General features: G+C 41.0%; 1 protein-coding gene across 1 annotated transcript in view; it reads left to right on the top strand.

Moving 5' to 3' along the window:
• Window positions 1–1,105: 1,105 nt before the first annotated feature.
• Window positions 1,106–26,268, top strand: part of UBE3C (ubiquitin protein ligase E3C) — a 178,164-nt gene continuing 153,001 nt past the window's right edge. Inside the window, exons 1-5 of the mRNA XM_054021103.1 lie at window positions 1,106–1,342; window positions 13,800–13,853; window positions 17,823–17,897; window positions 18,664–18,810; window positions 24,059–24,174. Coding sequence (XP_053877078.1) covers window positions 1,277–1,342; window positions 13,800–13,853; window positions 17,823–17,897; window positions 18,664–18,810; window positions 24,059–24,174 — 458 coding nt within the window. The 5' untranslated portion in view covers window positions 1,106–1,276. The remainder of the gene's footprint in view (window positions 1,343–13,799; window positions 13,854–17,822; window positions 17,898–18,663; window positions 18,811–24,058; window positions 24,175–26,268) is intronic.

Below are 26,268 nucleotides of genomic sequence, written 5' to 3'. Positions count from 1 at the left end.
TGACTTTGCGAAGTTCAGATCAAATCTGTTTATGGTGATAGGTCAGAGCTGAGTTTGGATCTGGAGCTGAACTTCCCCACTACAGTACAGAGGGGTCTGGATTCAGTGTTCTGGTTTGGGGTAGACTTCCGTTATATACATATAACTCACATTTATCTGTCAAGGGAAAAGCATCTAAATCCTTCAGCTAGTGGGAGCTTTGGATATAAATATTTTTCCTAGACACATTCTATGTTGGGCGAAACCACTGCATTTTGGAGGAACCGAAACGTGGCTAACAGGGGTTCAGACCAGGGGCACATGGATGCAACATTTAGGTTCAGATAAGAAGGGTTTGGCTAAGCTGACATTCAGGGTAGCGAAGGGGGGGTCTGGGTACGGTGACACTGGGGTGCTGGATGAGGTGCCGTGTGTTCGGATAACAGGGATTCTGATTCAGGCCCGGGATAGCTGGAACACTGAGACGTGCCCGGGGGTTCGGCCAGCTGCCCCTGGGGACAGTCAGGGCCAGGACCCGCCCGTGCAGGGGGCGGTTGGGCGGTGGCGACCTGTCGCTGTCGCGCTGCTGAGGGGCTCTGCGGAGATGGCTTTGAGGGCACGGAGGGCCCTGACTGAGGCAGCGAGGAGCCGGCCCAGGCTCCTTCTGTGTGGTCAGGACCCACGGCCCAGCCCCCCGCGGCCATGCCTGTGCCCGGGCTGTGAGAACGGCCGGCCGGCAGGCGGGCTGCCGCGGGGCTGCGCCACTGGCGAGGGGCAGCGCGGACCCGAGCCCTGCCCGCGGCTGGGCCGGGCTCTGACACTGACGAGTTCCAACGGGAGGCCGGGCGCGCGCTGGAGGCAGGCAGCGCGCGTTCCTGCCGGCTGCGGCGGGGCCGCGCGCCGACTGGCTGGCCGGCGGGAGCGCGCAGAGGGAGCTGCTGGGCGGCGGCCATTTTCTCTCCGGAGCCGGCTGAGCCCTAGTGCAAGTGAAGCAGCCGAGCCAGCCCCCCTCCCCCGCACGGAGCAGTAGCTGGTGGTCAGAGAGGAGGGGGCTTGGGGAGGCGGGGGAGCGAGTGGGGGGTGTGTGTGGGAGGGGGAGCAGCCCCTCCTGGCTGGGGGCAGCCCGGCGGCAGCAGTGGGAGGGAGGGAGGCAGCGAAGGTGGCACGGGGGTGGCCGGGTTTGTGCCTCCCCTGGACGGGCAGCGGCTGCCCCGTCCCCAGCCCCGGTCATTGCCCCGGTGCAGCGTCAGCCTGGGAGGCAGCAAGGACGCCGCTCTAGATGGGATAAGCTGTAAACATGTTCAGCTTTGAAGGGGATTTCAAAACCAGGCCCAAGGTGTCTCTTGGAGGAGCAAGTAGGAAGGTAAGAAACGCGGTGGGTCTGTCTGAATCATTGATCGTGTCTGATTTTCCTAGCCTGCCTGTTTTGCCTTTTGCACCCAGCTGCTGGGCCTTCCAAATGGGAGCAGGTGTGACTAAGGTTTCTTAGGGGCAGAAGAAGAAATAGCTCGCCACCCCCAGGGATGATGTCTTTGCTCACTTGTTTTGATTTGTTTGTGCTTTAAATCAGGCCACGCACCCCTCAAAGCTCCAGGTGCATTCAAAAGTGAGAGAAATTACTCCCCCTTGACTCCCCCCCCCCCCCCCTCCAAGTGATCTGATTTGTTGTGGGAACCATGCTTGGAGCAGTTAGTTTCTGGGGCTCTTTGAGTGAAGGGAGATAGTTAGGAACCTCTGTCGTTTCTTTTAAAGTCTTCTTTGAAACACACAACAAAAATCACGCGTCACTGGGATGGGGGAGGGATATACTTGTAGAACTTAAAATTAATGCGAATTCATGGGGCCTCCATCCCAAATGGCTCAGGGTTGTCAGGGCACAGTTTTACCCCTTCCTCGCCGGATTTGCATTCAAACGGCAAACTGAAATCAATGTGTCATGTGGAGAGTGAGTAGCAGTCAGTAGGTGCTGTTGCTGTACTAGACTACTGTATCCCACCCACCCCCAGTTTATCGCTTAAAAGGAAGTGAAATGGTTTGGTTAGGGTTAGCTGATTGGGAAGGGTTATAAATAATTTAATTTTGTGAGCCACAGGGTACCCTCAGATCTATAGAGCAAACAAATTCCAAAACAAAGTTTTTGAAGCAATCTGATTGAAAAGGTGTGCCTCCCTTTGGGTCATCAGTTAGATTTGGGTTGCGCTTGTCATGATCGCTGTCATGGGGGGGGGAGCTGTTTGAGCTCTGATGTAGTGTATTTGTTTTATTGTTCAGTAACATAAATGAAAATATAGATTTGGGGCTGTGCATTATAATCATGTTTGTTGTTCTGGGACTTTTTAGGTTAGGTAGTAAACTTAGAAGTCTGGGCTAATAAGAGAAAATTGTGTTACCCGATATTAAATTCACAGTGAACTTTGCTATCACAGTATTATCTGCTACATATTTTCATAAAGAGAATGTACATCAGAACTGTATTAAGTGTGTGTAACTATTCATCTGAATTATGGAGGAACTATCTTCCTCTGACACTTCTGATGACTAAAAGCCATTTATGGTCATTAGAGCACATACATGGCATTACATTTTTGTATGCCAAAAGTAGAATAAATCTTAATAGTTAAAAGTGGCAATTGGCAGAGCATGCCCTGCTCTTCAGGAATGTATTTTAGGTATTTTACATCCTTTGGCATCAAGTTATGATCGCTAATAGTATCACTTACAGAATACGTTTCCTCTTCCAGAAAGGGAAAAAAAGTATCATAATATCTTCTGATACTATTATTAATTTCTCTAGTTTGTGCAAATTGCAGTTGGATTCCCAATCATGGTGGGAATAATATTTTATAATATGGAATAATATTTTGTAATATGGAATACAGTTTACTAATATATTCTGAATTAGCACACACAAAAGTTAAATTCCTATAAAGGTAAAGTTGCAAGGGTAAATTTTCAGAAGTAAGGAAATGTGAAAGCCGAAATTGAGTATACAACTCTGTCCCATACAATTTACTTCTGCAATCTGATCTAGATGGGTGGGCCCTGTTGACTTCAGTAGCTGTGCCCTGATGCATGCATCTGCCCACCTAGATCTATTTAGTGTTTGTGTTATCAGTGGGACTACTTACTTGAGTAAAGTTACTCACGGTTTTTAGTATTAATATGGGCACCATAGGAAGCTCTAATATAGATATGTGTTTTGAAGAAAGTACTTACAGCATTTGGTGAAGGTAATAATAGAACTTTATTTGTCATGTCACATGAAAAATACAGATTATCACAATTTCTGCATAACAGGACATGCTATAGTAGACATATTAGTGTGGCAAATATTTGCATAGAGTTAAGGAATTGTGCATCTCACTATTTTTGCTGATACCACATGATAGACTTTTGTGGGGAATTTCCCCATACTAATGGGTTACAAAATCCAAAACCTGTTTCTTGTGTCAACTTTTTCTGAAAGTTTGAACTGTTCTTTGGCATAAACTCTCCTTTCCTCAAGTTGTTTATACCTTTTTAAAAAAGATACAGTTCAAACCTCTAATCCTGCAAAAGAATCCACCCAGGCAGATCCTGGTACCAGTGCAGAGCTCCATTGAAGTCCAGCCAAGACCTGTATGGGGCATGGTTCTGCCTAAATTGATACAATTTCAGGATTAGGGTTCAAGTAAATGGTACTGTTTAAGTGTGTATATAGACTGTCTGCTTCTAAAATTAAGGCCTTGTCTGCTCTAGGAATGTTTTGCTGGTATGGTTATACTGGTATAGCTAAACTGGCAAAACACTTCTAGTGTGGGTTCATAAACTATATTGGCATAAATATAGATATACTGGAGTAAATGTTTCCCACACTAGGCATTATATTGGCATAACTATGTCAATAAAAAAAATCTCACTCCCTGGCTAACATCTATACTGGTACAACTTTTAACTGTAGACCAGGCTTAAGGGACATTTTAATAGGTCAAGTATCAGAGGGGTAGCTGTGTTAGTCTGAATCTGTAAAAAGTAACAGAGGGTCCTGTGGCACCTTTAAGACTAACAGAAGTATTGGGAGCATAAGCTTTCGTGGGTAAGACCCTCACTTCTTCAGATGCAGGACCCTCTGTTACTTTTTAATAGGTCAATTTATTTGGAAAGGACACTTAGGTATTTGGGCCTAAAAGCTGATTCTTCCTGATAATAGGCCCACACTGTGCTGTACAATGGCAGGTCTTTCTTAAAGGGACACTGAGTTAAAAATCATATTTTAAAAGAAGATTTATTTACTGGCGTTACTAACAGCTTTCTTGACCCAAGATGCTGAATGTAATGTAATTTATCACTATGGTTGTGTAGAGTTGGCTTGGGCACTGAAAATAGATTAGTTCAGTTTTGCTGTAGATCATTTTACTTTTTGGTTCATGTGCATTAATATAATCTGGAATGTAATTTTTTAAGGGAAATGTTTAAATCCAGCTAAAGTCTTTTAACTGACCTAAAAAAATCTTTAATTTTTGTTTTAGGTTTCATTAAACCTCTTGATTGCTAGAAAAAAAATTGTTCCTAATATTACAGTACCTGAGAGAGTTCCTTTGAAGATTTCAATTGTAATATTTTTGTAACTTTTTAAATGTTTCATAGTAAATAAACCTGTGCATGCATGGTATCTTCTATCAAAGGGCCTGCAAACACCACTGGTAGTGTTTACTTCCATGCTTAGTCCCATTTACTTCAGTAGGACTAGTCATACTAGTTGTGTATTTGTTTGCAGGATCAGCTATTATCCATGCGGATTTATTTAGAATTAGATGACCAGTTGGTTTATTTTCATTTTTTGTAGTGTCTTCCTACAAAGCGCACTGGTACCCTGGCTTTTGAGACCCTTTGAATATCACTGTTAGTTTCAGTTTTCATTTAACTATTACAATAAGTTTCTAGGCCTCTTCATTTGAAAGGTAGTCTTCAAACTGAAAATTGATTGTCAGGGTTGAGAGTTGAAGAAAAATCCTCATAACATTATGAGTTACTTGTGGACAACCTTCTCCACTTACTCCAGAGCTTGTTTTTGAGGTCTAAAAGGCTTGCAGCTACAGAACCTCTGATTTGGGGGAGAAAGAGTTGGTTTGGGAAGTGATGGGCCAAAGAATCACTTTGCTGACCTGCTGCAAAAATCTTTAGGCTGTCCTTGATTTCAATTAAAAACTGCTTTAAATACTTCGGATTAATTAAGGTCAGACCTACAGTACTGGCCAATTGTCAAGGTTGGTCAACTTTTACCCTCAACAGAAACTTGGGTCCTAAACCTGCAACTGCATCCATGTTGTCCCTGTATGGAATCCCATTGAAGGTAAGGGACTTTGCATGGGAGTAGGGATCTGCCTATGAGAGCTCTTTGCAGGGTAATGACATTTTGTAATACTTGGCAGGACAAACTGTTAAAAGGGACACTGTCAATACAAGCTTATCCCAAAATGTAGAATTTGTAAAACAGACTTTTATAAAACTTAAGCCCATTAAATAGTATCATAATTTAAAAAACAACAAATAATCCAACACCTGTCTTAAAATAAATATTCCCCTGCAGTGTTTGTAACTCAGATATTTCAGTACCACAAAACTGAAAGTGAAACTGACTTCATTGATATTTTATTTATTAAATTGATGCTTGGAGAAATGAGAAAAGTTAACAAAGCTTAAATAGTGTCAAGTAAATTTGACTTTTAAAATTCTTTCAGTTTCAATAATCTGAGGTTTTTAATAATGAACTAAGAAATTTGTTCACATAATATTGGTATGACTTTTTACATTGACAACATCACTTTAAGAATGAGGATTCTTGTATTTTTTTAATAGGAGGTACACTGTTAGGATCTAGAGAAAGTCCTTAGCTTGCATAATATAGTCTGCACGTGGAATGACTCACTAGGAAATAAACAGAAATTGGTGAGCTAAACAGTAGGATTTAGGGCCCCAGTACTGCAATGTGATCTGAACAGGCACAGGGGTCTGCTGGTATAGATTTTATTGTGCGATCTGGATTTACAATTATATTTATCTGTAAGAATTATAGGATTGTGGGATCTGTTTGAATGAAAAAAAAAGTGATATGTGACACAACTGGTTTATTGATTGAAAACTTTTCATCCTTTCAGAAAGGAAGTCAATCTATTTTTTTCTTTAGAAATGCATTTTACAAGAAAGAAAATGTTTTATATTGCAGTTATAACTGTGTGCCAGATCACTATTAAATGACCAGGCTTTAGATTATGTGATTAAAATTTGTGTTATGGGTGTTGGTACCCTGGGAAAGGATTACACTGCTTTATTATATCTGCAAATGGTACAGCATTGGCAGACCCTTATGCAGAGGTGGAGTCCAGACTCCAACTGGTATAAGGTTCTGCCCATACCAATACTTCTGAAATATTGAGGCCTAAGTTTTGCAGCAGACTACACTGTTTCCACTGTATAGATTTGGAGTTCAGAGGTAATGCTGTTTAAGTATTCTTATCTCACCAGGGAAACCTTAGAAACAATTTATTAATACATATATTTTCTGGGGGGTTTCTTCCTTCTACTTCATGGGGAATTTTCCTCATCCTTAAATTGAAGCTACAAATTATGAAGTGATAGTTAAGGTTGCAGAAGATATTTCATTCTAACCTGTTATTCTCAATCCTTTGGTACTTTTTCAAAATTTGGGCTGAAATTTCTAATCTTAAAGGTGAACTTTTTTCTGTAAGTTTCACTTAGTTATCAGGCTGGGGAAAACATACGTCTTTCCAGTTTTGATATAATAAATAACATGCTGCTAAAAACTATAACCTGTTGTTTACTTATAACACAGTAGAGCCTGAGGCTCCAGTCAGGTCAGGGCCCCATTGCTTTACAGATATATAGTAAAGACAGTCCCAGCCCCAAAGAGTTTACAAACTTAAGTTCAGATTGGTAAACAGGTCCATGTGGATCGATCATCATGTCCTTGTGGAGTCTCAGTGAAGTCAGTGGAGCTTTACAAGACATCAGAGTTGTATGGGTTGATGAACTTGTAGGAAAGTTACTTGCATAAACGAAGGATTGAGGTTTAAGTTTGTAAGCAACTGGGAAATACATATTACTCTCCGAAGAGTTGGTAATAGTGCTAATATCCTAGGGTAAAATCCTGGCCTCACTGAAGTCAATGACAAAACCCCCACTGACTTTAGTAGGACCAGGATCTCATTCCTGATAGACCATCTCTTTGACCTTTTTAGATCCATGAACCCATAAAGTTAAGTCTTCGGATTGGTGAAATCATTTTTTACATTACAGTGGAGCATATTTTCTACAGTACAGAGGAGCAAAATGAGGAGAAGGAAACATTTCTAATTTTGAATTTTCTTGTTTATTGTGTATTGGTGTTTCTGATGGCCACTCAATAACATACTTACTTCTGTTTTCTAAAGCATCATATTATCAATTGGTATCTTACCGGGTGGATTTGATTTAAATCAAATTGATATAAATCATGATTTAAATCACTAGTCAGGAAGACTCGATTTAATGGTGGAGTTCTATATAAAAGTGCATTCTGAAATATGCTGCTCAAACAGTTTCACTTTTGTTTCTACTGCCTGTCTCTCCCTTCTCACATTTATCTCCAGACTTCTTCTCCTTGTCCAGATCTATTCCGTCCTCACCAATCTTGTATTCATTGAACTTTTTGAAACTTTGCACTTTTAGAGAGAGGTAAGGGATTGACTGTGCACAAATTTACAGAGGGACAGTAGGGTTGAGGTCTGTTATTTCTCACCTCTATATATTATTTATTTAAAAACATTTTTGCTGTTAACAAGCATGTTATCTCTGGAGACACAAATCCAGTTTGAGAACTGCAAAACTAAGCATCTCTGATGGTAACTTCTACACTGAGCACTTAGTCCCATTGGGTAGATAGAAAGATTAACCTAAATAATCTATACAGAAGCCCCTGGAACCCCATAAGATTGGGTCCATAATCAATGAACTATTGGAACTCATTTACAAAATTTTTCTTAAACATTACATGAATATATTATCTCGTACTATAGAATTAGAATTTATAATCCCTATTCCATGCTGAGATATCTTTGAGCTATAATGTATCTTAATTAAAACTATCTTTAGATAGGTTTTTTCTCAAAAAGCATTTTATAAAAAAATCCAATTTAAATTCGACCCCCAACCCTGCTGTGGTCACCCAGAACAGGGGCTAGGGTGTCCCCACTCCGGGGTACTCTCTTTGCACTGGGCACCTCCCTGACCCATTGATCATTTCATACAATTTAAAGCAAATACAAGTTGTTTAACAATTAATTTAAAAAAAGAATAAGGAAAAATGGGAAAAGTTAAAGGAAAACACATCACCCTGCTCTGTGGCAGGGAACATCACAAACAGTGTCTCTGGAATGTCAGGGCAGTTCACAGTCTGTTCCTTGTAGGTCCCAGGCGCCTTCTCAGGCCCTGGCTGTGCTACAGAGACGCTGCGGGTTGGACACTTGCTCTGGCGGTGGCCACACGCTCTCAGGCTCTAGGTGGCAGGACCCTTTTTCCCAGCGTTGCCCCCGCCCTGACAGGGTTACGATCGCCCTCCAAGTCTGGCCTGCAGAGCCTCTTGGCTGAGGTGTCTCCCTGCGCTGGGCCTGCTGCCCAGGGTCCCCTTCCTCTCCCCAGCTCCAGACTGCACCAGCCCCAGCTCCACACTGCCTCAGCACGGCTGCTGCTGCTGCTCTGCCTTCAGCTCCCTGGGCTGCTTCTCTGGCTCTGGTTGCTACAGCTCGGCTCTGCAGGCTGCTTCTGTGACTCTGCTCCCAGCTCTGATCTGCTTCCTGGCTGCTTGTCTGGCCCCTCTGGCTCCGGTTGCTGCAGCTCTCCCCCCAGGGCAGCTCTGCTCTCTCTGGGCTGTGCTCTGGCTTTTGGGGCTGCAGCTCTGCTTCCAGCAACTTAGCTCAGGCCCCTGCTCTCTCCTTAGCTCGGCCCCACTCTGTCTGACTCAGGCCATTCCAGTTCACACGGAGGACGGGACCCCCCTCGCCTCCTGACTCCCTGATTAGCCTGCCCGCCCTGTCAATCAGGCTGATCTGGAGCATTGGCCTCTCCCCATTGTTCCCTGGGACTGTTAGTCTCAGGCCTGGTCCCCACTGAGTCCCCACTTCGGACTAAGGTACGCAAATTCAGCTACGTTAATAACGTAGCTGAATTCGAAGTACCTTAGTCCGAACTTACCGCGGTCCAGACGCGGCAGAAAGTCTCCCCCAGTCGATGCCGCGTACTCCTTTCGGCGAGCTGGAGTACCGGCGCCGACTGTGAGCACTTCCGGGATCGATTTATCGCGTCTTAACCAGACGCGATAAATCGATCCCAGAACATCGATTGCGTGCCGCCGGACCCTCCGGTAAGTGAAGACAAGGCCTCAGGCTCCTGATTTCCCATCGACCCTTCCCCTTTTAGTGCTGGGAGCTAGCCAACCAAAACACCCCCACTGAATGTTAGTAAGGGGGCAACAGTCCCCTTACATATAGTAAGCATGGCCTACAGAAGCTACAAACTATGTTATCCCCTGGTATTTTAAATGTTACTTTAAAAAAGTGTCTCTTCCGCTGTCTTCACTGATTTTCTTGCCATGAGCCTTTCTTTTTATAATATGCTCTGTGTCCTCTGCCTGCTTCCTTCACTTCTCTGTTTCTCTGCTCTCTCCTTCAACTTTCTTGCCTGTGTCATTGTCTTCATCTGCTCTTCTGTTTTGTCTGTCCCATTTTGTCTTTGCATATCTATTTTTTGTTGTCTTGCTTCTGTCTGTCCTTGTGCATTGTCTACCTTTCTTCTGCTTAGCTCTGCTCCGCTTATCTGCTTCCTGTGCTTGATAAGTGAAATGTACAGGATTCCAGATGTCTGAAGCTACTGTCTACTTTCACTTCAAAATGTGGGACTCTTTCATGCTGTACTTACCTGCCTCTAGGACTGCATCATATCAGGTTTTTGATTTTTCTTGGCTGGTACAAAAACCATTTGTGTGGTCATAAAGGGCTTCTGAAACTCAACTTTCCCAGGCTCAGTATACTACATCTGGGGAGCCTGCAAAAATGGCTACTGGCAACCTTTGCTGCAGGGGAGAGTGGCCTCAGCTCTGATTCTCCATTGGACGAAAGAATGGGTGGAACAGAGATTATTATTTATTAAGTGCTGACATTGTGCTCCATCCTGCATGAAACACACAGACACAGTCCATGCCTTAAGTGTGAAGAAGAACTGCCAGCTGGCCTGTCTCTCCACTTACCTTTTTTAGGGTGCAGTGGTAAATCCGTCTCTCTGCACAACTTCCCTCAGTAATGATATGCAGTGTATGATAAATATGTAAGAACAGTCCCTCTAAAGATAGCAGTGCAAATCAGTGACATGCAGGAGAGGACAGGAATGGTGTTTTCCAGATTTTGTTTTTCATTCAATTGTTGCAATGATGGAGATTTAAACTACACATATTTGATCTGCATATTTGATAATGGTGAAGGGTTCAAGGGTTTCTTTTATTCATAAGTCACAGAGATCTTTAAGGTTGCCAGCCTCTTTCTCTTGCTTCCTTACACTCTTCTCTCCCCAGGTTTATGCTTCCGCTTTCCTCCACTGCATCTGCACCTCTCCTTGTCTTCCTGCTTGGGCCACACCCAGCCTAAAGACTCTTTGATTTAGACCTGTTGGAGAAAAACTTCCACACCCCTAAGGGGCCAAGGCAGGAACTGCTGCTGCACGCTCCCTGCATCTGTGCCCTCCAAATGTGGAGCAAACATGAGAATGCAATTGAGAAGTGGCTGGCTGACTGTCCAGCAAGGAAGTGAGGTGGCAGCAGCAGCATCTGATAGATGCTCAGAAACAGCAGCAATGAGGCAGAAAAGCAGGGAGGTAGCATGAGATGGAGATGATTTTGGAGCCCACTGCAGAGTTAAAACCTAGGTGACTGTCCATTGTGCCAGTATCTCAGGCCAGTGCTGTATGCCAGGGGAGGGAGTTAAAAACATCATCTAATATCTATCAGCAAACTAGTTGACACCCTAGATGAAAGAAGCCAAATATGACTCAGCACTAGTAATGAGACTGCAGAAATCCACAGTTATATTAGTTTCTGACTGACTGATTCTGTTGACTACTGTGATAGATTTTGTAACTGCTATTGAAACTTCCTCTACTCTGCTCTTCCCCCGGTGTGCTAATTCTAAATGCAAAAGCAAAGAAATATAACTAGATAGATAAAGATGCACTTGAAATATGAATAATTACTGAGATTTTTCCCAAAAAATTGTTAGTCATAGAGCATGCATGTTAGAATTGGAGTAGCTGACTTACCAGGTCTTTGTTTACTGCTTCTTTATGGAATCACATTTTTAAAAATGTCTTAAGTGATGAGTCTTCCACCACTTGCCTTGGGGGGTTATTTCACAGCTAAACAGATCTCACAGTGAAAAAGGTTTTTCTGATTTTCATTATAAATGTACCCTTTAATCTTAGTTATAACTCCATTATACTGATGTTTAAAACTCAAATAAATGGAGATTTATTGTCTCCCTTCCCCTTTGGTCATTGGTTAGCCAGGCTGTACGCATCTAATTGTTCTGTTTGTTCTCTGAAAGTTAGTTCGTCCATGATATCTAGTTTATACTCTCAAAATTAAAGAATATTTGAATACTGTAATTTTAAGTATTTATACAATATTGGATCAAGAGCATTAATTTTATTTTTTATTTTTGTAAATATATTAGTTTAGACAAGTGTTCACTCAAGTGTGAGGAAATGGACTATTAACATGGCAGTCCATTAATCATTAGTTTACTGAAACTGAAAGGGCCATAAAGGGAGGAGTTGGGGGAAGCAGACTAAGGAGAATATGGTTTTGGGCCTCCACTCCCTCTTGCCATTTTTTCCTGTCCATGTATCTCTTTTCAACCCATTTTTCATGTACTGTGGCTGTGTCTTTCCCATTTCCCTCTCTTCATCCCTCACCCACTCACATTCATCTTTAGCCAGGTATGTCTTCCTTTTTCTGTTTGTCCTGTTTTTCCCTCCAGCCCTGAAATATGAGAAATTACAAGTGTACATGTTTCAGAGCAGGACCGTTTGCTTATTGGTTCTGTCTGCAGAGTGAAACAGATGGACAGGTAGGTGGTGTCACTGGGATTGAGTTTCTGTGCAGGAGTTTGATACTAAGAATGTTTCATCAAGCGCCAAAGCTAGTAGTCCACTGGATATCAATTGCTAGAAAAGAGGTAACCTGTAAGGGTATATCCTGAACACTCAAGTTATCAGTTAATTCATACTTGGTTCATGCTATCAAAATGACCCTTTTATATACTTAATTCATGGCTTATTATTAATTTCAGGGTTTTTTTACATGATGTAATCAGAAACTTTTACCATGCTAGTGTGAGAGGCCTCCTTTCCAGTTGAATGATTTATTTTTTAAATCTAAGATCTTTTTATTATCTTTTTTTTATTGTGTTTAAAATATGTGGAAACAGTTCTCTTTGGAGACCAATGACTGTAATGGTGTCTTTGGAAAATAAAACACTGTCTTTAGAGGAATAGGTGGTCAGACTGGCAGAGACCTTGAGGGTTTTTTGCCTTCCTCTGCAGTGTGGGGCCTGGGTCACTTGCTGGTTTGAACTAGAGTAAATGGTGGAATCTCTCTAACTTGAAGTTTTAAAATCAGGATTTGAGGACCTCTGTAACTCAGCCAGAGGTTATGGGCCTATTACAGGATTGAGTGGGTGAGGTTTTGTGGCCTGCGATGTGCAGGAAGTGAGACCAGATAATCCTGATGGTCGTTTCTGGCTTTGAAGTCTGAGTCTAGAGCAGGGGAGGGCAAACTACGGCCCGTGGGCTGGATACAGTCCGTCAGGGCTTTCAATCCGGCCCGCGGGATTTCTAGCCCCGTGGCGCAGCGAGGCTAAGGCAGGCTCCCTGCCTGCACTGGCCCCGCACTGCTCCCAGAAGTGGCCAGCACCATGTCCCTGCAGCCCCTGGGGGAGGGAGGGTGCAGAGGGCTCCGTGCACTGCCCTTGCCTGCAGGCACCATCGCCCGCAGCTCCCATTGGCTGAGAACAGGGAACTGCGGCTTTCAACTCCCATTGTCTGCCATGGGAGTTGAGTGCTCTGCACATCATAGGTTCAGATAGTTAATTTCTTTTGAACCAGTAATAGATACATCTATACTGTGGGGGGGAAAAAGTGATTTTTTTATATAAGAAGGTCAAAATATTCTTCTTGAAGACAATATGTTAAGACCATTTGTTGACATCTCACACCATGTTTTGTGGGGATAGAGGAAGCCTAATGATTTTGTGATTAAGGCAAGAAGGACTGGGACTCGGGTCTCCTGGTTTTGCCACAGACCTTGGAAAAGTCACTTGTTCCCAAACAAGTACTAAGCATATGCATAACATGCTTAAAGTTACACACCTTTTTAAGTGCTTTGCAGGACTGGGTAATTAATCTTTCTCTCTTTGCCTCAGTGTTCCATCCGTAAAATAGGGATAGTATTTCCCTAACTTACAGGGAGGTATTCTGAATATAAATTCGTTAATGTTTGTGAACCTTCAGATGGATGGTGATGGGGGCCATATAAATGGGTAGGCAGAAGTAGATAGTTAATACCAAATGTAATTGCATCAGATCTGGGCCCATAACGGTGAAAATGCTAATAGGTCACTTTTCTTGAACATGGAATATATTCTGTACTGTGAACCATTTAAAAGTATGTATTGCTTTATACAAATACCTGAACTTTTGAGTGAAAACACTACAGCAACTTTTTTTTTTGTCTCCTCTAGGAAGAAAAGGCTTCTCTTCTGCATCGTACCCAGGAAGAAAGGCGAAAACGAGAGGTAAAATAGAGATAGTATCATGGAAAACAGCTTCCATGTACGCTGTAATTTGGTTCAGCTTGATGATAGTTACACTTTGAAATCTTGTACTTCAGTAGAGTTTTACTCGAAATTATTCTATAGGTTTTTTTTCCCAGTTTGTGAACTTTCTATGTACATTTTGTTCTTCCATATATCAGAATCAACAGAAGCATTTAAACTTTTCCCCCCAGATTTCCCCGATATGAATATTCTTCTATAAGAACTATTTACTTAAAAAAAAAAAAAAAAAAAAAAAGAGTATGTAGTGTCTGATGCAATGCCCATGGAAGTCAATGGGAGTTTTGCCAATGACTTCAGTGAGCATTGAATCAGGCCCTTAATGGAAAAAGGAATTTATATGGCCAGGAATTTTCTCCTTATGCCTCCCTCGTCCCCGATGCTTCCGGACTGGGACTCAGGAGACCTAGGTTCTATACCAGACTCTGCCACTGGCCTCTTCCCTTTCTCTGCCACTGTGCCTCAGTTTCCCTATCTGTTAAAAGAGAATGATGCTGACCTCCTTTGTAAAGTACTTTGAAATCTACTGATGAAAAATGCTCTGTAAGGACTAGGGATGATGATGATGCTTGAGCCTGCAATTAAATCATTATCCTGTGTTGGTGACATTAGTCTGCAGTCATAATTAATTACTCCAAAATCACCTATGAAAAGAATGTAAAGGGAACAGTGAAAATACCATTTTCCAAACATAGTTGTCTTTAATGAACAAACTTGGCAATAAAATGATACCAAGTAAGTGGAAAATGAAAGGATTCATTTTTGTTTGATCTTCCCCCTATTTTAAAAGGGGGTGAAAATACCCCTTTAAGTTTAGATAATTGGTTTCAGACAACAATGTGTACCTGAATAGTTTTTGTGCTGATAAAGAACATAAACAAGAACATTTGACTCATAAACCTGTGCTTTGTTTTTTTTGCGAGACTGCTAACAAGTTCTATTGTAATTCACTATTTTTTATATTCGCTACTGGGTTTTGAGATCTAAAAGGATCTGATTTTTAAGTTGGATATACAATTATGTACTGAATTTACACATGCAATTTGGTATCTTGTATCTTAAACTACTACTGCCATTTATGATCTGCCAATCCTTACCAACATGCAAAAGTACTATTATGTGTTTCAGAAATTTTTTGCTGAGTGACAAATGGCTAACACACTCATTCAGCTGCTAATACTTGCACCAGAAACAAAGTACCGTGTATGGGTATATTATAGGCATATACTTTGTGTATGTATTGCACAAATGTGTGTATAATGTATATATCCACTAGAGCTGCCGATTAATGGCAGTTAACTCACACGATTAACTCAAAAAAATTAATCATGATTAATCGCACTGTTAAACAATAGAATGCCAATTGAAAATTATTAAATATTTGTGGATGTTTTTCTACATTTTCAAATATATTCCCACAGCTCCCATTGGCTGGGAACGGCGAACTGCAGCCACTGGGAGCTGCGGGCTGCGGTGCAAATGTAAACAAACGGTCTGGTGGCTCTCCAACAGATTACCCGGACGGGCCCCAAGTAGTCCACCACTGCTCTAAAGTTTTACACTGTTTTATTTTTTAATTCAGATTTTTTTTGTACATAATTCTGTATTTGAATGTTCAACTTTCATGATAAAGAGATTGCATTACAGTACTTGTATGAGGTGAATTAAAAAAACAGTTTTTGTTTTTTACAGTACAAATATTTTAATCAAAAATAAATATAAAGCAAGCAGTGTACACTTTCTATTCTGTGTTGTAATTGAAATCAATACATTTTCAAATGTAGAAAACATCCAAAATATTTAAATAAATGGTATTGTATTATTGTTTAACAGTGTGATTAATCGCATGATTAATTGCGATTAATTTTTTTAATCGCTTGACAGCTCTAATCCCCACATATTAGTTTTACAGTATGAAAGAAAAGTCCCTTTTTAGAAGTTTTTTTTTAATAAAGAATGAGTCCTTTGAGAATAAAATCAGTTACAGCTTTGAAAAAATGCATGCAATGAAATCTCAGTTGTGGCCTCAGCCTTCAAACACTCGCAATTATGGGTCACTAATTGACAATTATGTATTCTAGGATGAAATCCATACCTGCAGAGAGGGAAAATATATCTGCCTTGCTTCATAATTTCACCAGACAAAAGACATTTTATATATATATATATATATATATATATATACACACACACACACTATAAGTTTTAAACAAAGAATTTAATACTGGTACACAGTGATGATGATTGTGAAGCTTGGTTGAGGTGGAGGAGTCAGAGGGTGGGATATTTCCCAGGGAATGCCTTATTGCTAAATGAACTAGCAATTGACTGAGCCCTCAAGGGTTAACTCTCACACTCTACAAGGCAGCAGGAAAGGTGGGAGGGCAGACAGAGACACACACCCTGTGTGTGAGAGAAAAAATGCGCATTTCTCCTTTAAGTAGCTGACCCCAGGCTTAAGTACACTGCCTTGTTAATTAAATCAGCTTGCTGAGACTGCAGCTACTGCCTAGAAGCTCTCTCCATTGTGTGTCCCCCCTGCTCTATGGAAGATGGGGTAAGCAGGGTGCGGGGGGAGGGAGAGACACCCTGACAGCCCCCCTATTCCCCTTTCCCCCCCCCGTACAGCAAGCAGGAGTCTCTGGGAGCAGCTCCAAGTCAGAGGGCAGGAGCAGCACATGGCAGTGGGGGAAGAGACAGCTGCTGCACAGGGAACTTAGGGGAGGGGGGAGCTGATGAGCGGCTACTGGTCCACCCTTGTTCCAACCACCTACCAGCTAGCTGCAATGGGCTGCTCTTCCTGCAAGCAGTGGACAAAACAGGCAACGTTAGAAGGGAGCATTTCACAACTTTAAACGAGCATGTTCCCTAATTGATCAGCAACTTAACATCGAAACAATGTTAACCGGGATGACTTTAAGTGAGGAGTTCCTGTACTGAAGTCAGGCTTACAGGCCTGTAATTGCCGGGATCACCTCTGGAGCTCTTTTAAAAAAATTGGTGTCACATTAGCTATCCTCTAGTTATCTGGTACAGAAGCTGATTTAAATGATGGGTTACAGACTACAGTTAGTAGTTCTTCAATTTCACATTTGAGTTCCTTCAGAACTCTTGGGTCAATACCATCTGGTCCTGGTGACTTGTTGCTGTTTAATTTATCAATTTGTTCCAAAACCTCCTCTAATGATACCTCAATTTGGGACAGTTTCTCAGATTTGTCACTTAAAATGAATGGTTCAGGTTTGGGAATCTCCCTCACATCCTCAGCTGTGAAGACCGATGCAAAGAATTTATTTCATTTCTCTGTGGTTGGCCTTATTGTCCAAGGTGCTAACAGAGCACTCAAGATCTTCCAGTGGTCCCACTGGTGGTTTAGCAGGCTTCCTGCTTCTGCTGTACTTAAACAAAAATTTGCTATTACTTTTTGAGTCTTTGGCTAGCTGTTCCTCAAATTCTTTTTTGGCCTTCCTAATTGTATTTTTACACTTTATTTGCCAGTAAACAGTATTATCAGATTTGAATCAGTCATTGAAAAGTGTGGTGTTAACACTATGTTTAATGAGATGTGAAAACTCCTGTTCTGTTCTTGAAATCATGACATTTTTTCATATAATTCTTATTGATTATTAAAAATTGCTTATCCTGCTATAAATTTATATTACCTTTACAAACAAAAGGAACCTCTTCCTGGGCAGGACTAAATTATGTATATATGTTTGTCACTGATGTTTAAGTCACAGGCACCTTTCTCTTATTTTGATAAAGGTATATTTAATTTTCATAAATATGCAAACATACAGAAAAAGCAAATTGGATAGAGTATACAAAAAACAAAAATCTTTTAATACAAATATATATGATAAAATTATAGAAACAAGATTCGGTTCTGCATCTTGTATTTTTGACTGCCTTTTTTCTTTTATTTTATAGGAAGAAAGACGAAGGCTGAAAAATGCAATAATCATCCAGTCCTTTGTACGGGGGTACAGGGCCAGAAAGTACCAAGTAGGTATTTTTCTCATCAATTGAGAGAGATAAAATTGTGATAAAATAAATGTGTAAAACAATTTAATTGAAACTGGGGTTTCTTAATACTATAGTCCTAGCCATTTCTGTTGAGAAACTTTGATATTGCTAACTTCCTTTGGTAAGCATGGTGCAAACCCATATAAGAATAGTGAAAAGCAAGAGTTTTTTATTCTCAGTTTGGCTTTATTTTTAAAGGGCATTGTTGAGCATTGACTTCAATGGGAATATTCATGTTTTCAAAGTTAAGCACATGCATAAGGGCATTGCTGGACCATGTTCTTGCCGATCCCATTTACATGAAGAGAAGTTGAGGTTGCTTAGCACCTCTGAAAATTGGGCCAAATCTGTTTCAGGTGATTGAAATGGCATTTCTAGTGTGTGATACACAAACGTGATTCTTCGTATAATTTAGGTGATAGGTTGATTTGGAAGGGGCTTCTTTAAGACAGCACTGGGTCAGTTATTCTGCAAAAGGGTTGTTTATGTTTATGGAACTGGCTAACAGAGTGGGCTGGCTCAAAACAAGTTTATTAAATAGTATTATTTCTTAAAATGGGTCTTCAGGATTATGCTGGTGAGGGGATTTGTATAACTTGGACTCTTAACAAATATGTAAAATCAGAATACTACCTTCACTTTACCTGTCAGTTAAGATAGAAACTCAAAACAATAGCTTACAATCCTGCATTTATATTTTAATGTGTTGTCAGAACATAATTTTAATTTATTTTTAACTTTTAAGTACTCCATCCAAAGAAGTGAATTTGATCGCTGTGCTAATCTGACACAATCTGGAGGAACTGTCTCCATTACCAGTGGAGCTAATCTGACCCTTTTAGTACGTCAACTTCTGTTTTTTTATAGACAGAAAGAGGATTCTAAGCGTTTGGTGAGTGCTGGTACATATTTTACTCTACTGTAGTTAGTTTTATTTCTTGCATGTTTTTTAGTCACTTTATTACTAATTGCTTCATTCAGTAGAAATAAGTGGGTGGCTGCAGAACAGGCTTAGTTATCCTTTTGATCCATTTGTTAGAAATGTTGCAGTTCTCTAGCCCTCTTTTTTTAATCCAGTTTCAAAGAGAGCCAGAGTTGGTGGATTTTGGTGGCTAGCTTTCTTCTTTGCACTTCCTATTGAACCCCAATTCAGATGTAATAGCACAAATCCACTTTTCATGTATATAATTACATATTAAAAATCAGTGGAAAGTTTGAGAAACCGTTGTGAATAGCAGCATAAACAATATACATAACTCATAAGAAAAAAAAATTACTCTCAAAATAAACCATCACTGTTTGAAAATATTGTAGCCGTTAGCATTGTTTTTTTTGTTTTGTTTTTTCTTCTTCAGTTTTCTGTAGCTTCTTCTCTTTCCACAAGCTTTATGTGAAGTCGTTGAGTTTTCTGCAGTGACTGATAGGGATAGCTTGTCTCTGCAGAAGTCTAAATCCTGCAAGGAAGAAAGATTTAAATATAAAAGTAGACGAATATGAAACTATTGTGACAGTTTGAAAATTTAAAATATGTGAAGAATATGCTTTTTCCTTGTTGGAAGTCTAAAGCTTTTTCAGTTTCAATTTGTAAAGATGGGATGAACATTTCTCACATCTTAAAACTTTTCAAATGAGGAACCTCCTTCTTTCTCAGTGAAGAATATGCTACTACGTCTTAGTCTGTGTTTTGTAAAGTGCCTTGTGCATTTAGTGTGCCTGCATATGTACAAGATAATATATTAAAATGGTTCATTTATATAACAGTCTATATGGCATGTTACAAAACATAGACTAAGACAAGACATGGCTGCTTAGTCTGTTAGCCCAGCTCTGAGAATTTTAAAGGACTAATATAGATATTATTTTTATGCACCATTGAAAAGCAAGCTTCCCTTGCTACCAAGGAGTTAATCATGCTTTTCCCAGAGCACATTCTGCTGGCATTGATGATGCAGGTGCATATAATGAAGTAAGCAAAAGGTGGCTGTTTGCATGTGCTCCATTAAAACATAGGGTTTGAAAAATTCCCAGTTTTATCAAAGGAGAAAATCGTTAGGAAAAGAGGTGTAATAGTCATGCAGATTGGGCAGTTTGGGGGGTGGGGTTTATAAACTAGTTGACGCTGTAATTCTACAAATTTACACAACTCTTCTGAAAGCCAAAATATTCAGTAATAGGACTTTTTAACCAGTTCATACATTCTAGATTACAATATATTCCCTTTTATCTTCTTTGTTTATATTCTTAGCTAAGAGGGATAGCCATTCCTGTTTTCCCAGTGGTTCACTAGTTATCCAATGTCTCACCTAATTGCATATGATGAAAGTGGTTAGCCCCGGTCCAACAGGCAACTGTCGCATTTCCTCAGCAATTTCTTTAACCCTGTCATTTCTAAATTAGTAAGTCCTAGTGTAGAGTTCATGACTGAATATTTGCCTAAAAGCTGACCACCTTAAAACTATACCTGAAAATCATTGCTTTTTCTACAGTCCTAGCTCACATGCTTTATCACCTTCTGCCTATGTTTTTCCCTACATTTATTACCTGAAAATTTTGCCTGTATAGGCAAAATTTGTCAGTGTGTTCAAGGCATTCTCTTCTTATCCCAACAAATCGCTTAAGCAGCCATAATATCATTCATACCTCTTTCCTGTTGCAGCAGTCTCACTGCCATCTCATTCTATTCTACAGCTGTAGAACCTGAACTGTGAACCACATTTACTAATATATATAAATAATTAAAATAGTCTATTTTAGGGAACTGGTAATTAACCCTGACCTTTTCAGAAGACATCAAGGTGTTTCCTAGATTCAGAGAGGTTTAAGGCTAGACGGATCATTAGATCATATAGTCTAACTTCCTGTATATCACAGGCCCTTAAATTTCACTCAGGTACCCTGTATTGAGCCCAATAATTCATGTTTGGCTAAAGCATGTCTTCTAGAAAGACATCCAGTCTTGATCTGAAGATATCAAAAGATGGAGAATCCACTACTTCCTTTGTTAGTTTGTGCCATTGGTTAATTCCCCTCACTGTTAAAAATCTCTGCCTTATTTCTCATTTGACTTTGTCTAGCCTCAGTTTTCAACCACTGGTTCTTGTTATGCCTTTTTTGCTCAAATAAAGAGCCCTTTATTACCCAGTATTTTCTCCCTGTGAGGGTACTAATGCAGTGTAATCAAGTCTTGGAGATATTTCCCATTGAAAGAATAACCTAATTACATTAACTTCAGAGGAAATGAGTAATTAATAAAGACATCAAAGAAAATGCCTAAAACATTAAAAGAATCATAAAACTTTATCAGTAAATCCAGGCCAAGGAAAGAAAACAAGAAGAGAATTTCTAATTGTTGAGCACACTATTTGCCCTTGATATGTACTCTTATGTAGTCAGTTTTTTTGGATGGGGGGGCATATTATGATGCTTCACACAAAATACTTTACATTTGAGGAGTTAGGGAAGAATAGTAAACTATTTTATGCATATTTTTAAATGTTCTGTTAAATATTTGAAAAAAATTAAGCATTTTTAAATACTATACTTAAGATACTAGAGCAGTAAAGTGCTATAAACATGCATAACCAACGTAGGAGTGTGGAACAAAATTCCCCCCTCTCCCCCAAACTAGAAATTGGGATTGCCACATATGAGGTTCATAAAAGAAACTTTTAAATGTAGTTTATCTCATTGTAGATACTGGGTCAAATTAAGGCAACTTGGGGCACACCAAGCAAACAACAATAAGGGCCATGCCATTGTCCTGTCTCTACTTGGAGTGGTGATGGCAGGGCATCTCCCTCCCCTCTGAGAGGTGGGGTAGCATTATGGCGTCCTCTTCTCCTCCTCCTCTCCCAGCAGCAGGAGTGGCAGCAGGGTTGGTGGGGGGGGAAGTACCTATCTCAGCAGTTGAGAGGTGTCTGCTTGGATGGATGAGTCAGATTTGCTGCTGTCACAGATCCTAGCAAGCGCCTCTCATGGCTGATCACTAGGACTGCTGTGAGGGAAGTCCAAGCCTCTGCTGTTCTGGATCCCCAGGATGTGTCAAGCTTCTAGAATCTCAGCAGTCTGCATCATTGGGCCCTTCCTTGCCCTCTTTGGCACTTCCTTGGCACTGATTCTCAGTCTGCTCCCCTTCTCAGAAATGGAGCTTCTCAGCCCATCTGCCTTTAGCCCCCAGGAGCAGCACTGACCCCTGAATGACCCCAATTACTTAAACACACCCCTCTGCGAGAATTCCTTCCCAAAGTTAGGAAGCTTTTGGTTCCAGTTTAATTCAAGGACATGCAGCATTGTGAAGCAGTTAACACACAAAGTCTTTATTTAATCACAGAAAGCCCAGGAGAGTACATATCGTACCAAAAATAAACATCTTAAACATCAGTGTCCCTCACTAGTTCACCCCTCTACTGTGAGTCTTGGGAGAACCATCTGGGCAGTGGTGGAGCCAGGTTTTGCATCTGGGAGGTGGGGGAGGGTGGCGGAAAAGAGGGATGGGTCATTGCTGGTGGGGTGAAGAGCAAGCCTACCCCCACACTCACCTGGCAGCAGCGGCTCCTGTCCTGGAGGGCTGGGCCCAGCTCTCCACTCCACGTGTTGCAACCTGTCACTTGGGGTTGCAGAGCAGCGTATTATTACGGAGCAGTGGCCAGGCCAAATTTGAGTGAGTGGCATTGTGACGTGCACCATGTCACAACATTAGGAGTGGGGAGCCAGGCCCAGCCTTGTGCAACAGGAAGCACTGCTGCTGTTTGAGTTCAGGGCGGGCTCACTCGTCAGCCCTGTATGAAAATTCGTGTCATACACGTACTTTTGTCAGTTGCATAATATGCTTGAAAAGGTGTCACATGTACATCAGTTAGTTCTGCCACTGCATTTGGGTCCAGGAAGGCAGGCAGGGAGTCCGCAGACTCACAAGGTGTTGCATGCTTAGTTGCTTCTCCGTCATGGACTGGAGAAAATGGCCCATGAGCACAACAGCTTCAATTCTTTTTAGAACCTTCAGTAATCTGTGTCAGGTGACACTCTTGCCAGGATCACCATTTTGAGCACAAAACCCTGCCAGGTGACTTTGTTGTCAAGGTGACTTGCCTCCTGCTAATCCAGTTCTTCAGGGCAGGGACCAGTCTTTTGTCTAGAATGTATAGATTTCCACTGTATGAATGTATAGATTGGGTACTTAGAATCAGCTACTCTCTGTATTTTTGTTTTTTCCACCAACCTTTGGAATCTCAACCCACCATGGAGAAACAGACCATAGAGAAGTCAAAAGGCTGCACGTTCAGAGTGGAGTTTGCAGACATATAGGGATCATAATCTCACACAGAATTCATAAATTGTACAGACATATTCCCAAATTGTCACAGCTGCGCTTTTCTCACAGAGTCAGTCTTCTGCAGCCATGGTGGCGGGACCTCCTTGAGTAGTGGGTCTCGGATGTATAGGGAAGCTTATAGAGTTATTGCTTCAGGCTGTCTGCAGACTCAGGCAGACACCACTAATTATAATCAATTCTCATATTCAAGCTTTTCTTTGCAACATGAGGGCTAGAAACTACTTTTTAAATGAAAGAGTAGCAGCCGTGTTAGTCTGTATCCGCAAAAAGAACAGGAGTACTTGTGGCACCTTAGAGACTAACAAATTTATTTGAGCATAAGCTTTCGTGGGCTACAGCCCAGTTCATGAAGTCATGTAGCCCACGAAAGCTTATGCTCAAATAAATTTGTTAGTCTCTAAGGTGCCACAAGTACTTCTGTTCTTTTTAAATGAAAGTTACTTTTTGACATGACTCCAGTAGCTGGAGACCCAGGCTTGGGTTTATTGTGCCAGTGGCTTAATCGAATCCTGATTAGAGAAATTTGTTATTGATTAATGACTTGTCACATTCTCATTAGATAATTCACAGTGCTAAACTACATCTCATTTTATAACTTACTGTAAAATGGTATGCCAAATGTAAAATGGTAGGCCAAAATATGATATACTCACTCATACCTTTCTCCATGAATTGGCTTTAATGGGACTTCTGGTAGAGTAAGGTGCTTTTTCAAAATGAATGGGGAAATCATGTGCGGCCCATAATGAATAACAGCATTCATTTTTACAGAGTTTTTGATCAAATCTGTGCGTTTTGCTTTTCCCAGATATGGATGTGTCAGAACTTAATTAAACAAAGTTCTCAGTTCGTTAAGCAGCTGGATGGTCCTGACAGACTTACTTGCTTATTCCAAATAAAAAGACTGTTGGGCCTATGTTGCAGGTAAATCTTTTTCTTTCTCCAACTAATATCTAAATGATGTTCAGAAAACATGTATTTATATCACAAGATAAAATATAGGAATTAAATGTGATTCTGTTTGTTTAGTAGAGAAGGTTTTTCATTTTTTTTTTTTAAATTCATGTTAGATATACAGGCTCCAATAAAGAAAAAACTTTCCTATTCAGGACAGTAATTACACATGTGCTTATTTTCCATTGACTTCAAAATTAAGCATGTGCTTGAGGGCTGTCCACAATAGTGATGGATTTAAGCATGTGCTGAAGTATTTTCCTAAATTGGGGCCATTAGCAATAATTTCCAAATCAGAACATTTCCTCAGAACTAATGACTGTTTGGGAAGAGCTGTATGAATCCTACCAGTATCCCCACTTGGTCACGAAATGCCTTATACTAACATGTTTATTGCTGTTTTATGGCTAATATGGTTGTTTAAAATACTGTTTGCTCCCACTTTTATTTTGAATTTGGGGCATGACCTGCATGCATGTCATTGAGTTCAGCAATGTGATAATTGCAGATAGTGATGCTGAGAGTGCCTTCATAGGGCCACAGGAAGCAAAGTCGACTGGGACAGAGATAAGTAGCTGACCTGGATCTGGTAGAAGTAGCCCACTCTCTTCTTTGGAACCAAAAAGGTTATTCTTCACATTGATGTGATAACGGTAGCCAGCTCCCTTCTCCAGAGCTAAAAGGTCTTGTGAAGAGGATACTGTTTCCTGTTACCTTGGAGTGCAGAGCCAACAATGGAACTAGACATGTAGATGCGTTTTGTCCTGTGGTCTCAATTCAGTTAATATTAAGGGCATTTCTAGACAATGAATGCCTAGTGCATTTGGATTTGATTAATTTTTCCATTCTTCTGGTAACTGTATACATACAATATACATAGTGGATTATGACATCAAAACTCTGTAAACAAAAATACAGGGTATATTGGAACCCGGTTGTAGTTTAGACCTTTTCATTTCATGATATCACTGCACTAGAAGTGAAGTTTCACTGTAATTGGAATTGCAATTTACAGTTTTAAAATTTGAAATAATTTGGGATATTCTTTCTACTTTAGAAATTAAGTTTCACTATATCAGAGTTCACTGTATATTTTACTCTATAAAATATTTGTATTAAAGACAGCTAAAATGTTGTTGCAATATGGAACCAAAAAGGTTTTTGATACTAATGTATATTTTCAGATAACATCTATATTTACATATCAGATGTTTCAGTTCTATCAATTTTCATGGATTCAATATTTGTGTATATTTCTCGTACTTCTTAATGTGTCCCTTGATAATGTAAAGTCTACCATGGAAATAGAATTTAAAGTATACATTGTACTTCAGATTAGAAAGTAATGGGCTTATTTAAAACTGTTTATTTCCGTGTGAGAAAATTGCTCAGTGTAAATAGTTATGTATCGGTTTCTAATATTGACTCAGTAGGAAGGTTAGCTTTAACAAAAACAAAACCAGAAAATAAATTCATGTGATTTGAGGCACCAAGATAAGTAATTATAAAGAAAAAATAAAAGCTGATGTTGTCTGCATACATTTTCCCACTGTATTTCATAGAACAGGGGTGGGCAAACTTTTTGGCCCGAGGACCACATCTGGGAATAGAAATTGTATGGCGGGCCATGAATACTCACAAAATTGGGGTTGGGGTGTGGGAGGGGCTGAGGGCTCTGGTTGGAGGTGTGGGATCCAGGGTGTGGCCAGAAATGAGGAGTTCAGGGTGTGGGAGGGGGCTCCAGGCTGGCAGGGAGGTCGGGTGAGGTGAGGGCTCCAGCTGGGGTGCGGGCTCTGGGATGGGGCTGGGGATGAGGAGTTTAGGGTGTAGGAGGGTGCTCCAGTCTGGGACCGAGGGGTTTGGAGGGTGGGAGGGGGATCAGGGCTAGGGCAGAGGGTTGGGGCACAGGGGGAGGCTCAGGGATGCGGGCTCCAGACGGCAATTACCTCAAGCGGCTCCCAGAAGCAGCGGCATGTCCCTTCTCTGGCTCCTACGTGGAGGCGCAGCCAGGTGGCTCTGCGTGCTGTCTCGTCCACAGGCACCGCCCCTGCAGCTCCCATTGGC

The sequence above is a fragment of the Malaclemys terrapin genome, chromosome 2 (genome assembly GCF_027887155.1).
Source record: "Malaclemys terrapin pileata isolate rMalTer1 chromosome 2, rMalTer1.hap1, whole genome shotgun sequence".
NCBI lineage: Eukaryota > Metazoa > Chordata > Testudines > Emydidae > Malaclemys > Malaclemys terrapin.
The sequence above is the reverse complement of the archived record's forward strand: the minus strand, read 5'-3'. Positions and strand labels throughout refer to the sequence as shown.